Consider the following 14,827-nt stretch of genomic DNA (forward strand, 5'->3'; position numbering starts at 1 on the left):
GAAGAGTTCAGCTAATTAAGTGATTCAAATTAGCAACCTTAAGAGTTAAAGGTAAACAGATACCCCAGATAATGCACGTGAATTTAGCATATTGAGCTTAGACAAATAAATGAATAGAAACTGCTGCTCGTTTGTTTGTCAGACCTTTTCAATGAGAAATATTAACTCTTGCCACTTTCTGGTTTTGTTCATCCACTTCAAATACTGTATTTTATTTGTTTGTTTTCCTGGATATTTAGTACTAATGTGGAATTTCAAAACTATTCGGTTGAAAGATTGCTAGACCAGACTTGGATATATTTTGTGAAATCATATGTTGGCACGTGATGGGCATGTTTTAATAGTTTAAAAAAATATTTGAGTATTTGCCAAGTGGTGGGCATGAGCCTTGGTGCCGTGAATACCTATTGGCATTCAAGAATTAGAGGGTCCCTGCCTGCACAAAACTTCTACAAAGATGAGAGATGGACAAAGTAAATTAGAATACTGGTGACTTCCATGAAGAATCTGACATAGTGATAAAATAGAGAGTGACTGGAATTGGGTTGCCTTAGGTAGGATGGTCAGAGGCTTCTTAAAAGGAGGTGACATTCTAGCTGAGACTGGGAGTGATGAGAAGGAACCCTGTTTGGGGGAAGATTGATTTCTGCCCAGGAGAAGGTAAGAAGGGAGCCAGGCAGGAGTGAATGAGGGTGTTCGTGGAGCTTGGAGTTGGAAGAGGTAGGCAGAGTGCAGATTAGGACATGCGTGCATCGTGGTGAAGTGTCTGCCCGCAGGGATGTCTTCTCTTGCGCTGTGAATGGTTTAGCCATTTCATGAACTAAAATTTAGCAAGGTGACTCATTTCTTAAAATCTCTTTCAGATCAGGTATTTGGAGCCAATCTTGCTAATCTGTGTCAGAGAGAGAATGGCACAGTGCCAAAATTTGTGAAATTATGCATTGACCATGTTGAACAATATGGTAAGAAAATGATTTCTTCATTTAATGTTAAGCACAGCAAACCTATTGTTTTGCCGTCAAAATCCCTAGGATTTTTATGATTTTGAGTGTTGCAACCAAAAGTTCTTTACACTTGTAAGTTGTCAAGAAAAGCATCTTTTTGGCAAGAAAACTGGTATTTTTGTATTGTTTGAAATTAAGACCTTTGCAGTCATCTATTGAATATTCGTTACTTAAGGTTGATTAAGCATATGGTTTTCCTTGAAGCCATTTGGAGTTGACATTTGCTTAAAATGAGGGTGGTGATTATGAAACAGTGTTTATTAAGAAATGATCCGACAGTGTAGGAGATATGAGGAGACAGAGTTTACTTACTAAGAGAAAGTTTCTTCTGTTTATAATAAAAATGAGACGACATTCCAAAACTGCTCAATCAACTGTAAAGTGTCCAAATAGACAAATCCTCTTTGTGTCATTTCCTGTAATTCTGAAGACTTGAACTATAATTTCTGTTTTGGTTAATTTTAACATGTTTATAATATTTATACTAGCTTTTATTTTTATTTTTTATTTTTTTAAGAACTTCTATTGAAATATAATTGACATACAATAAACTGCATATATTTAAAGTGTACAATTTGATATTTGTTTTCTTATTAGTAATGTATGTATGGCAATCCCAATCTCCCAGTTCATCCCACCCCAGCTCCCTCCGCTTTTCTTCCTTGGTGTCCATGTTTGTTTTCTACCTCTGTGTCCCTATTTCTGCCTTGCAAACCAGTTGATCTGTACCATTTTTCTGTATTCTACATATATGCGTTAATATATTTGTTTTTCTCTTTCTGACTTACTAAGTTTCTTCTGTTTATGATAAAAATGAGATGACATTCCAAAACTGCTAAATCATAGTAAAGTGTCCAAATAGACAAATCCTCTTTATGTCATTTCCTGTAATTCGGAAGACTTGAACTAATTTCTGTTTTGGTTAATTTTAGCATGTTTATAATATTTACACTAGCTTTTAAAATAACAGTATCTTGACTGCAATCACATTAACTTACATCAGTTATCAAAAATATCTTGTGTAATTAAGATATTTCCATAAAATGTAATTTCTGCCAGTGACAGATCTCTTGTCTGACTCCTCCAGCCTTATAGTAGAGACGCCATCCTGCTTGGCTTTACTGGAAGTTAAATGAAAAGCACTTTAGATGATGTTAAGTGTGTGTGTGCATCATTGTTGTTTACTGAATATTTGAATTTTTTGGCTTCGTTGTTTGAATTTCAAATGATTCTATTCCACATATAAAATAAATTAATAACTATATTAAATTATTGTTACAGAACCATTATTTTAGTTACTGGCTTGTATTGTTTATTTATTAAAAGCACTTAATAGGACAAGCACTTTTCAGAAAGTGCCTTAACGTGTACATTTAGAATATCAAATGACATGCAAAGAAACGGGTGGGCTGATTTTATCTACCAGCTTCCTTTACTTTCCGAATTATCCTCAGGTGTTTGTCAGAGTTTACCTTAAATTCTAGTATTTCAGGTTGGAGATGATTTCCTTGAGATGGTGACCCATAGTCTACATGATAACGTAGATTTGTTGTTGTTTACCAAACAGTTCAGGGTGAATCCACCCCTCTCTCCCTGCCAAGCATCTGTAAAAAGCCTTTTAGAGGAAAAGAGTAATTTTATTTTAGGCTAATGTTAATAAATAAGAATTCTGAAACATGAAAGCATCTTTAGAGGAGGCCAACAAGAACTTTAAACATAAAATTACTGTTGTTTGTCTCTTAGGGTTGGATATTGATGGGATTTACAGAGTTAGTGGCAACCTTGCAGTGATCCAGAAGCTGAGGTTTGCAGTCAATCATGGTGAGATCAGATTCCCTATTGTTATATACAGAATAATCACTCTTGACTGTTAGAATTGATTTAAAATAATTTCAGAAACTTTCCTATTCCTCCTGTTTTCCAGATGAGAAATTGGACTTGAAGGATAGTAAATGGGAAGATATTCATGTCATCACTGGAGCACTCAAAATGTTTTTTCGAGAATTACCAGAACCTGTCTTTACATTTAATCATTTTAATGATTTTGTTAATGCAATTAGTAAGTATGTAATTCCACTCAGTTTTTCCCCTAGGTGTTGAAAACCCTTTACAGATTAAGCTGCTACAATACTGTTTGAGCTTATTTTAAACAAGTTTTTTCAAAGGATTGTTTTACTCCAGAAATTTTAAATGTGACCACCAGGTGTCACTGTATATTACCAAATACCAGGTTCCAGAATAATGTCACTGCGTTCAGTTTCATGCACTCTCAGTGTCATTGTCTTTTTTCAGAACAGGAACCAAGACAGCGCGTCCCTGCTGTGAAGGACCTAATCAGACAGTTGCCAAAGCCAAACCAGGACACAATGCAGACTCTGTTTAGACATCTCAAAAGGTAAGAGTCTCATCACAAGAGAGAAGGAGTGATTAGGGGGAAAGGAAGGTTGGAGAAGCGCACAGGTATGAGCTGTGGTGTAGGACCCCCGGGGCCAGGGCCACGCAGACCTAGCTTCGAGCCCAGCTGTGCTGCTCCATGTCTTTGTAACGTGAGAGAGAGAACTTCTCTGAGCCCCAGTTCTTCGTAGGTAAAATGATTTGGTATAAAGAATACATTAAAGTAGATTTTATATGTGAAGCATTTATATAATGTCTAGCACATAGTAAGTGTTCAGAAATTTGTGCTAAAGTTAATTATTACGAAGATGATATTGATTATTAAGTGAGGAATATTCAGTTACCTTGAAGTCAGGGTAATTAGGTCTAAGCTATTACATAGTCACTGTGAATTTCTGATAGGAAGAACACGAGATTACTAAAATAGGTGATAACAGCATGAGAGGTTTTAAAAAAAAAATAGCATAAAATGAGTAAAATTCAAAGTTTAATCTCTGTGCTCTAATGAGATTTTCCCCCTGTCACCCTAGCGGGGGAATAATCATTGTTACCTAAATTGTAACAGGTATTCAAGTCTATGTCATATTTTAAAAACTAAGCTGAAATACCACATTTAAAGTTTGTCAGAATATGTATAATTGTACCTTTCAGCTGTGTTTATCCATAAGGATGCTTTACATGCTATTCAGACTGAATTCTGTTTGGTTAAATAGTTTATATGTACCTTAGGAAAATGAGCATTATTTCTCTTTTCTAAATGCAGACCGTTTATAATACTACTGGAAGAATTTCTCCTATTTTAAAATTTTCTCCTTTAACAATTTTTTTTTTCCCTCTTAGAGTGGTAGAAAATGGAGAGAAAAACCGAATGACCTATCAGAGTATAGCGATTGTTTTTGGTCCCACTCTGTTAAAGCCAGAGAAAGAGACTGGTAACATAGCGGTTCATACCGTCTACCAGAATCAGATTGTAGAGTTAATTCTTCTCGAGATAAATTCCATCTTCGGACGTTGACTCCTACTGAAGACAACCTGTGGAATAGAAGCCGGATTTCATCAGATTCCAAGTCCTTACACCTGACGTATTTTATGTTTGGACCAAGCAGTGACTCTTTGATTTTGCACTTTTCTGAGGGATCAGAAGGGAAGGGGAGAGTCCAGGTGTGTTAGGCCCTCATATTTGCTGCTTTGTTGCAAGTTGATAGAACTGTGTGTACTTTTGGATTAATTTTATCCTGAATGTTTGCATTTCATACTCTGAATTTCCGTAAAAATCAAAACTTGCGATTCTAACCAGTCATATACACTGGATAATTTGGTAAGAATACTACATTTTTTTTTTCTCCTCAAACTGGATAATGTAGAATTTCTTCTCATGATTCAATAGGTTCATGACTCAATAGAACAATACTTACTGTCAGTTATTTTGAAAACGCTCCTGGGCATTTTAAACTAGATGACGTGTAGCTGTTTGGAAGCCTGTGTGTTTCTCTTCCAGGGCTTCTGCGTGCAGTGGCAGTCTGAGTGCTAGGCCCCGTTATAGCCCAGATACGACCCCTTGATGAAGGCTTGCTGTCTTTCCCGTGAGCACAGCGGCGCACTAAGAGTATTTAAAACACTGTGATAGACTGGAGTTTAATTTAGCATTAGCCAGTTCAGGGTATTTTGGGGCTGTCTGTGCTACACTGACTTGTAGCTAACAATCCTAATTCTGTCTAGTGCCATACTGAGTTCTTGGTATGACCCTGTGGAAACCAACGTTATTTGATGTAAATACAGGCTAAAGACTCACTGTCCGTTAGCTTATGTATATAACTGTGTTGTATAGTCTCAGAGTACATTCTAACCTCTTGTTTCTAATCACGATATTGGTAATTCTTCTCCGTGAATGTTAGGTTTCCTCCAGAGATAGGCCGTTATTTGAGAACGTTAACTGTGTGCACTTTTAGATTTTAATCACATTTACAGGCAAATCACTGTAATGCAAATGGTACTGGAAAAATGCTGAATAGACTTGCTAAATGGTAAATGCACTACAAGAGGAACCTTTTAGATTATTTAATATGTACAGAATACATTAGAAGAAAATTTATTACAGAATTCTAACTCTGCAATATGAATAGTGGAAACCTATATGTAAAGTAGATGGATGTCAGATCGAAAATGACATTGCTAAATTTGAGAATTTCTTTTTACATTACTAATGTAGATTGGTTTGTATAATAAAACAGGGTTTGGAAGGTTTTGTTACAGAGAGCATGGTCTGCTAAAGATTTTTTTAAATGTATTTTTCTAGATGAACTGCTGTATATGAAACGTCTAATCTGAATAAAGAAAACTATAAGAGGTTTAGAGATTTTTCCATTGGAAATGTGCATTTTGGCTTTTAATTTTGTCTTGTTTTTGCATTTACTGGCACGCTCTTATAATACCTCATTTTTTTTTAAAAAGTCAACTGAGTCCAATATTTCCTGTGGCAAATATGTTTTCCTCATTTCATACCTTTTCTGCTCCCTGCCATGCGAGTGCCTCTGCCACCCACCCCACCCGCCCCTCCACTCTTTATTTCTTCATCAGTGTGTGAAAGCGAGTGATTGGTTAACAGAGACTCTTTTTCTTAGGATTGCATTTATAATTTACAGGTTGCTTTTCTTGGGAACAGATATTTTTTGTATGACCTGTCTAAAGACCTCTCACCCGAGCTTTGTGGTGGAAATATTGTTTGCTGTTGTGATAGTTAAATTGATAACAAAACCAAACTACTTGACAGCGATGGGAAAGCGGATTGTTTGGGGCAGAGAGAAAAAACCCCCAAACGAGAATGTTTATATTTGCCTAAAGATGTCCTTAACAATATACAGTATGCTTTAGGCCTGGCCTATATAGTGATTGTACGCCAGGAAAACAATTAGACTCAAACCAGTGACGTTCTTTCTCTTGGTAGTTATGACGTATCAAAGATTAAAATTGTCCTGTGTTTCTTGTTTCAAAGTACACATGTATGTATGTGAAGTCTTAAATGTTTTAATAGTCCACAGCTAATCAGCTTATTGTAATACTGTGTGTACAATATCAATGTCTTGTGTTTTCATCCTTTGTGAATTAAAAATTCCCACTTGTTTTTTGTCATAACAAAACCAGTAATACCTTCCTGTCTTGACAGCTTGATTTTTAGTAGAAAATATATTAAAGGCTGAAACAAATTGTCAGTGGAATTTCATTTACTAATAGGCTTTCCTTCAGAATGTCATTAAAAAAAAAAGATGGAAATTGAAAGAAAAAAGTATATTCAAGTATGTTATTATGTTCCAATAGAAGGAAAATACTATTTAAATTTTACAGCAGTAAGAAATTTTACCTTTTACTCTAGAAAAAGTTAATTATGAACTACTTCTGGGAAAAAACTGTTACATTTCAGACAGAGGCAGATCTATAGATTTTTTCTATGTTAAAAGCACAAATGGAATAATTCAGCCAAACTTTGGGCTTAGGTAGTTGTGTTATATACACATATGCACATATATGTGTATGTAAATGTGTGTATGTATTATGCTTACTTATAAATGAAAACTTATCAATAATAATCATGGCAGATACCTGGAGACCTTTGTACTATTTTAGTTTTATCCTGTGCTTCTTTGTAAGTCTGTAATATTAGATATTAAGATAGCAGTGAGAGGAAAAAAAGTTATTGCAGAATTGCGCCAAGAAATTTTTTCCCCAGTTCATGGGAGAGGCTTCTGATTAAATGCTTAAAGTAAACATGCAGTTTCCCATGACATTGATTTCTTCAACATCTTTAAGCATTTAAAAAAAATACACAGAGGAGCCCACAACATGTCATTTTACTAAAAAAGAAATGAGAATAGTCAAATGGGTGTCATCCTCTCACTTATAAAAGTCAACTGCTCAAATATGGCATCTATATAGAGTTGAATATGGGTAGAAAATAAGATTTTGTTGAGTTTACTGGTCTCTGAACTCAGGCCCTGAGCTCGAACGGTCCTCTTTTCTAGAAGGCACACCTCTGGTTTGAGACAGAGGTGTCTTAATTAGTGAGTTCAGCCCGTATGTTACAGTCTTGGAGGCAGGGCATCGTTTCTGCCTTTTTTTTTTTTTTTTTGCTTTTGTTTTAAAGAGTTTTCCAATATAACTAATACAGTTGTGTTAAATGCAACTTTAGTTTGAAACAAAACAAACAAACAAAGCAAAGGAGCTGCAAAACCAAACCATCAGCCTTACAATGATGGGGATTAGAACCTGTTGGAAATTCACAAGCCGTGAACCCAGGCCCCGCAGAGTCAGACTTGGCCTTCTAGAGAAGGGGAGGCCCAGAATGCTAATGAGACATCCTGTAACTGCCGAAGGCCCGGGGCTCTCCTAAGAATCTCAATTAGGCTCCTCAGCTGAAGTTCTGTGGACCGGTGGTGGCTGTAAACGTATTCAGAGGGATTGAGCTTTTACAAATTAGCCTTATGTGAATGTGGCACTTAAATGAACTCTTTCATTTCCCTCATTGCTTCCCTTCTCCCACAGGAAAAAAAAAAGAGAAAAGCACTTTCATGGTACTCAGAGCACTTCCAGAACAAGGTAACTGTTTAACAAACCACTACAATACGAATTTAGGAAAGTTTGGTTTCTTCCTTTTTCTCATCAACCCACCCCTCCCTTTGTTTTCCTTCCTGTCTCCACATTTTCAGAAGAGCAGTCTTTGGTAGAGATTTTTCCCGGCGGCCAGATCTTCTAGGTAGTTCTAATCGTTGTGGCTCGCACTGCAAGTAGCACCGAAGCTTGTAAAGTTGTCGTGCATGAACCGTGTAATGTTGATGAAATCTGTACTGACATCAGAATGACGTGATGCTGTGGAAGCTCATATCAGCAGGGGCTGTGCGGAGGTAGAAGTCAAAACAGCTGTCAGGTCAGGGTCGTGACTAGTGGAGTTAGAGTATGGCATTCGGGGCCTCCTTCTGTGCATTTTGAGAGATTGTTTATATATATAGTGAAGAGAAATGGGAATGTTAACAGTCAAGCAAAACTGAGTCTCTTTGATAAAGCAGGCCAGAACCACGGGGACCCTCACATTCCTGAGTGTGCCTGCAATCTGATGGCCAGTTAGAGCTCAGAAGCCTAAGGGAAGAAACGTCTTGATTAGTTATTTCTGTTTAAAGTTTGTGATGGAGACTTCCCTGGCAGTCCAGTGGTTAAGACTCCACACTTCTACTGCAGGAGGCTCAGGTTCAATCCCTCATCCCTGGTCGGGGAACTAAGATCCCACATGCCAGATGGCGTGGCACAGATTAAAGTTTGTGATGAATTTAAGTAAAGCATATTGTGCCATGTTCACATAATATCATTTGAGGAAGAAACATGTAGCTTGTCTACCTATTGTGGGCATCTGTTTTCAAGCTACATTTTTATTTATGGGGCGTATTGAAACTTCTCTTTTCTTTATGTGTCCTGTACATCTCTGATAAATAGGGAGGTGGCCTGTCTCAGCCCTTGCTGTTTGCCTTGGACCGTCAGATGCGTGGCTACTCACACAGGCCGTATTGAGGCTTACTGAGGCCCTTGTGTCCACAGTGTCCATGTTTCCTGGCGAGGGTGGACTTAAAGAGGAATCAAAGGCGTCTAGGGAAGCCAGCACAGCTGTGTTGTCCCCCTTTTATAAGGGGAATCCCGATATCTTCAGTTCTGACTGTGAGGCTCCCTGAATTCAATGCCTTATGTTGGGAACCAGATCAGATGTGACGTTTCTGACACCTGGCTGCATCACGGTCCTCTCTGAACACAGCCCTGACTCTCGGCCTGTTTCATTAGCCAGACTGATTGCCTGAGCAAGGCCAGTACCAACAACTCAGGCTGCTTACCCATCTTAACACTCTTGGGGGCAGCTGGAGCATATTCAGTGGGCGTCAGTGGTTCCACGAAGCCAGCATCAGACAATATGAAACTGCCACTTTGAATAGTGGGTAGTGCTGAAACATTTCTCACTGAAGAGTTTGGGAAGAACGTTTAATATAAACAACCTGCCAAGATCCCATTTATTCATTCAACAAACTTAGTGACTTTGTTTCAGGTGTTTGCCCATGGTGTTAACCTCTAGAGGTATAATGGTAAGCGAAGGAGAGTCCCTGCTCTCGTGTTTATTTTTATTTTTTTGAAGTTTTTTTTTTTTTTTTTTTTTTTATTGGCTGCATTGGGTCTTTGTTGCTGCACATGGGCTTTCTCTAGTTGTGGCAAGTGGGGGCTACTTTTCATTGTGGTGCCCGGGCTTCTCATTGCAGTGGCTTCTGTTGTTGCAGAGCACAGACTCTAGGCACGCAGGCTTTAGTAGTTGTGGCATGTGGGCTCTAGTTGTGGCTTGAGGGCTCTAGAGCACAGGCTCTCGTTGCTCGGTGGCACGTGGGATCTTCCTGGACCAGGGATTGAACCCACATCCCCTGCATTGGCAGGCAGATTCTTTTTTTTTTTTTTTAATTTTATTTATTTACTATTTTTTGGGGGGTACACCAAGTTCAGTCAACTGTTTTTATACACATATCCCCGTATTCCCTCCCTTCCTTGACTCCCCCCACCTCGAGTCCCCCCCACCCTCCCCTCCCCAGTCCTCTAAGGCATCTTCCATCCTCGAGTTGGACTCCCTTTGTTATACAACAACTTCCCACTGACTATGTATTTTACAGTTGGTAGTATATATATGTCTGTGCTACTCTCTCGCTTTGTCTCAGCTTCCCCTTCACCCCCCGCCCCCTCCCAAACCTTGAGTTCTCCAGTCCATTCTCTGTATCTGCTTCCTTGTTCTTGTCACTGAGTTCATCAGTACCATTTTTAGATTCCGTATATGTGAGTTAGCATACAATATTTGTCCTTCTCTTTCTGACTTACTTCACTCTGTATGACAGACTGTAGTTCTATCCACCTCATTACATATAGCTCCATCTCATCCCTTTTTATAGCTGAGTAATATTCCATTGTATATATATGCCACATCTTCTTTCTCCATTCATTTGTTGATGGGCATTTAGGTTGCTTCCATGTCCTGGCTATTGTAAATAGTGCTGCAATAAACATGATGGTACAAGTTTCTTTTGGGATTATGGTTTTCTTTGGGTATATGCCCAGCAGTGGGATTACTGGATCATATGGTAGTTCTATTTGTAGTTTTTTAAGGAACCTCCAAATTGTTTCCCATAGTGGCTGTACCAGCTTACATTCCCACCAACAGTGCAGGAGAGTTCCCTTTTCTCCACACCCTCTCCAACATTTGTTGTTTCCAGATTTTGTGATGATGGCCATTCTGATTGGTGTGAGGTGGTACCTCATTGTGGCTTTGAGTTGCATTTCTCTGATGATGAGTGATGTTGAGCATCTTTTCATGTGTTTGTTGGCCATCTGTATGTCTTCTTTGGAGAAATGTCTATTTAGGTCTTCTGCCCATTTGTGGATTGGGTTATTTGCTTTTTTGGTATGAAGCTTCATGAGCTGCTTGTATATTTTGGAGATTAATCCTTTGTCCGTTGTTTCATAGGCAATTATTTTTTCCCATTCTGAGGGTTGCCTTTTAATCTTGTTTATGGTTTCTTTTGCTGTGCAAAAGCTTTTAAGTTTCATGAGGTCCCATTTATTTATTCTTGATTTTATTTCCATGATTCTAGGAGGTGGGTCCAAAAGGATCTTGCTTTGATGTATGTTATAGAGTGTTCTTCCTATGTTTTCCTCTAGGAGTTTTATAGTGTCTGGCCTTACATGTAGGTCTTTAATCCATTTGGAGTTTATTTTTGTGTATGGTGTTAGGAAGTGTTCTAATTTCATTCTTTGACATGTTGCTGTCCAATTTTCCCAGCACCACTTATTGAAGAGGCTGTCTTTTTTTCCATTGTATATTCGTGCCTCCTTTGTCAAAGATAAGGTGCCCATATGTGTTTGGGCTTAATTCTGAGTTCTCTATTCTATTCCATTGATCTTCCTTTCTGTTTTTGTGCCAGTACCATACTGTCTTGATCACTATGGCCTTGTAGTACAGTTTGAAGTCAGGAAGCTTGGCAGGCAGATTCTTAACCACTGCGCCACCAGGGAAGTCCCCCTGCTCTAGTGTTTATAGTTTTTGAGATTGGTATGACAACCAGTGTATGTTTAGTTCTGACGTAAACCCTTATTGAGTGGGTGAGTTGAAATTGGTCAGTCTCAGTAGTTTTATTACAAATGTGCCTTCCCAGTCAGCTACTAGTGTTGTGGTCAGGCCAGTTTGATGAAGTTGAACTAAGATTTATTGCAGTGTGATTGGGTAGCATGAGTTGAGAGTGACATAATTCTTGAGAACTTGTTGAGTTGAAGTCAGGCAGGTTTGTCAGGTAAATACAGGAAATGTTGAAGGCTTTGACGAAGCCTTGTTTCAGCGGATGAGGCCTGGTTTTAAACAGCAGATGGATCGTCATGTCATGAAGCATAAAATGTGAAGTGGAACATTCTCAGCTAAAGTGTCAGGAAAAGCGTGGATTTAACACCATTGTTAGTGGACACACACAAGTAATCCACATCACACCTCCTGTACGGAAATGAATATGTGCAAAGGATTCTGGGAAGATGGTGGCAGTGATGGCGTTTTCCAGTTCCCACATTAAAACAACAGCATAATGACGTTGACAGCAAAACTAAGTAACGAGATATCCTCAGAGCCCCCAAAATATGAGCAGCTGGGAATAAAGTACCACCAGCTCCAAGATCTGCAAGGACACGGTATCTGTGAGAGGAGCAAGAAGGAGGCAGTAGGGTATCACATGATAGATCCCAGGTGGGAGAACCACAGCATAGCCACCAGGACTGAAGGGGCTGAGTCACTGTGGCCTGGTAATTCTCAAATCCAACTTGCCAGAGATCCCTTCAGGATCAGGCCTCACACTGAAGAAAAGTTGCAGGGAGTGGAATCCGAATTGGGCAGGATAGGGACAGTAGATAAAGGAGGTTGTCTAGATCAAGATGGGCAGGGGAGGTAGAGCCAGGAAGTCCCAGGAATCAAACCCGCGCCCCCTGCACTGGAAGCGTGGAGACTTTACTGGACCACCAGGGAAGTCGCTAGCTGCCATACTTTTTAACATGACTCAGAGACAACACAAGAATGAATTTGTGAAGTTAATGAAGCTTTCCTAACTCCTTAGTCCAAAAGTGCAGGATAATTAATTTTACATAAAAATGAGCAAAATAACAGCATCAAGACCAAATCCTATATGAAATTATAAGGGAAAAGAATTAGTAAAATAACATCCTTATGGAAAATAGGAGCATTCCAGAAACTTGTGCCCATAAAAGAAAAATGTAATTTTCTATTGTGAAATGAACTCAGAGTTTTTAAGGAATAGTATAAGACACAAAAGAACATTAAATCAGAATTATAAGATGACAGAACTCAGGAAAGAGAAATATTTCAGAATTGTAAATAGAAACGTAAGAGCAGATAAAACAGATAATGCATTAGAAAAGTAGGTGTAAATTTTTTAGTCAAAAATGAAAAATTTAAAGATATTTTAAAAGATTAAAAAGTGACACTGAAGATAGAAAAAGAAGATCAAATATAGAAAAAATAGGAGCTCATAAGAAAACCAAGGCAAGTAAAAGACATTAAAAATATTTCTGGAGTACTTTCCTGATATTGGGAAAGAAATTATGTATTCAAAGAGCATACCAAATAACTAATATTGACCTAAAATAACCATCAGCAAGACATATTCTAATGAAATTACTGGACTGTAAGGAAGAGCAGATCTTCTGGGCATGTGTTTGAAATGGCATGTGACTTGTAAAGGAAATTATTAGATTATCAGAATTTTTAACAGTAATACTTTATAACAGATGCAAATGAAAGCAATATATTTAAGATTCTCAAGGAAAGTCAATCAAGGATTTTCTATCCAATGAAACGGACTTTGAAGTATAAAATGCACAAATTGTTATCAGCGTTTAAGAATTCAATAAAGACTCTTCATGATCCCATCTTTAAGAACTGATTATAGAAGTTTACAGATTACAGTTTCAGGCTACGAAAATGTCTTGGAGACATCAGCGTAAGGACTAATTGTTGAGAATTTTTTTTTTGCAAGTGCCTTTTTAAGTCTTATTTTAATTACAGGTAAACAGTGTAGAACTCTGTCTCAAAAGCATTTTGATAAATACAAATATTCATTATCTTAATACTATATAAATGTGGACTTTCCAAAATCAATGAAGGATATTATATCACCAGAGTATATAAAAGTAAGATACAGTTTTAAAAAAAGATCCAGAAAATGTGTCAAATATTATACCTTTAAACCATACGCAGAAAGTTCAAATGGAAATTTGCCTTAAATTTATATAATTTCCAGTTTACCCTAGAACCATTTTATAAAAGACATCAATCAGTATTTATAATTATTACACATTACAATTAATATCCTAAAGTTAAAGCTCCTTAATTAAAAAAATTTAATTGAAGTATAGTTGATTTACAATGTTGTGTTAGATTCTGGTGTACAACAAAGTGATTCATTTATGTATATATATTTTCAGATTCTTTTCCCGTATAGATTATTACAAAATACTGACTGTAGGTCCTCGCTGTTTATATGTTGTATATATAGTAGTTTGTATCTGCTAATCCTGAGCTAAATTATCCACCCCCCTTGAGTATTAAATATTTAATTGCTTATAGAAATAAGACTGAGCACCAACAGGGAGGATATACAGTCCTTAATGACTGCATTCACCCTTCCAAATGAAGATTTAGTACCATTGTTGCAAAGAATGGGGAGAACATATGCAAAATTTAAAACTTTTTAGTAATCGTATTGGTGGTATTATTCTGATTGTTGTATATGTAATAGGAGATTAAACAAATGAATACTTCTGGGATAACCTAATTCTGTCATCCCCTGAGTCCTTGAGAATCAAGATTTTCAGAATGGAAGAAAGGAGTCACAGCCATAATAAGTAAAAACTCCATAGTCTTTGATTGAGATTAGGAGTATCAGCACGAAGTCATGAGCTAGTTTATGTGCACGTGTGTGGGTAATCTAACAACTGTCCGCTGAAAGATTTAAAAGAAAACAACCCACCCAGGGAGCATCTCTAGCACCCAAATTTTGACCCTGAAATGTAATTTCTTATTAAAAGAAACAAAGGCTTTTTAGAGATGTGGCTGATTCCAGGTCTGGGACAAGAAATGTAGAAGATGACCCTGGAAGATCTTGTCCTAGCAAATAGCAAAGCAGCTGTCAAAAATGACTAGGATCTTGTCAAAGGGCAACTTGAAGAGGACTCCACTGGCCGAAGATAGGGTAGCATGAGCTTCAATGATGAGAATAATCACAGTGAACTGAGGCCCGGTAATATGTTTTAAGCCATGAATTCATGATGGTATTTAAAAAGATAATCATCTTAAGAGGATGATCGGGAAT

The 14,827-nt window shown here is 37.6% G+C and overlaps 1 protein-coding gene across 8 annotated transcripts in view; it reads left to right on the forward strand.

The window, feature by feature from the left end:
* The window catches only part of ARHGAP12 (Rho GTPase activating protein 12), a 107,259-nt gene extending 100,263 nt beyond the window's left edge, over positions 1–6,996 (forward strand). For 4 of the 8 annotated variants that reach the window (XM_057730827.1, XM_057730829.1, XM_057730832.1 and 1 more), the window contains 5 exons: positions 864–962; positions 2,748–2,825; positions 2,929–3,063; positions 3,297–3,399; positions 4,239–6,995. In XM_057730827.1, coding sequence (XP_057586810.1) covers positions 864–962; positions 2,748–2,825; positions 2,929–3,063; positions 3,297–3,399; positions 4,239–4,413 — 590 coding nt within the window. In that variant the 3' untranslated portion in view covers positions 4,414–6,995. Of the gene's footprint in view, positions 1–863; positions 963–2,747; positions 2,826–2,928; positions 3,064–3,296; positions 3,400–4,238 lie in introns of all 8 variants that reach the window. The other 4 variants (XM_057730830.1, XM_057730834.1, XM_057730831.1 and 1 more) reach the window with 3 other exon arrangements.
* The last annotated feature ends 7,831 nt before the right edge of the window (positions 6,997–14,827 follow it).

The sequence above is a fragment of the Hippopotamus amphibius genome, chromosome 4 (genome assembly GCF_030028045.1).
Source record: "Hippopotamus amphibius kiboko isolate mHipAmp2 chromosome 4, mHipAmp2.hap2, whole genome shotgun sequence".
Lineage (NCBI taxonomy): Eukaryota > Metazoa > Chordata > Mammalia > Artiodactyla > Hippopotamidae > Hippopotamus > Hippopotamus amphibius.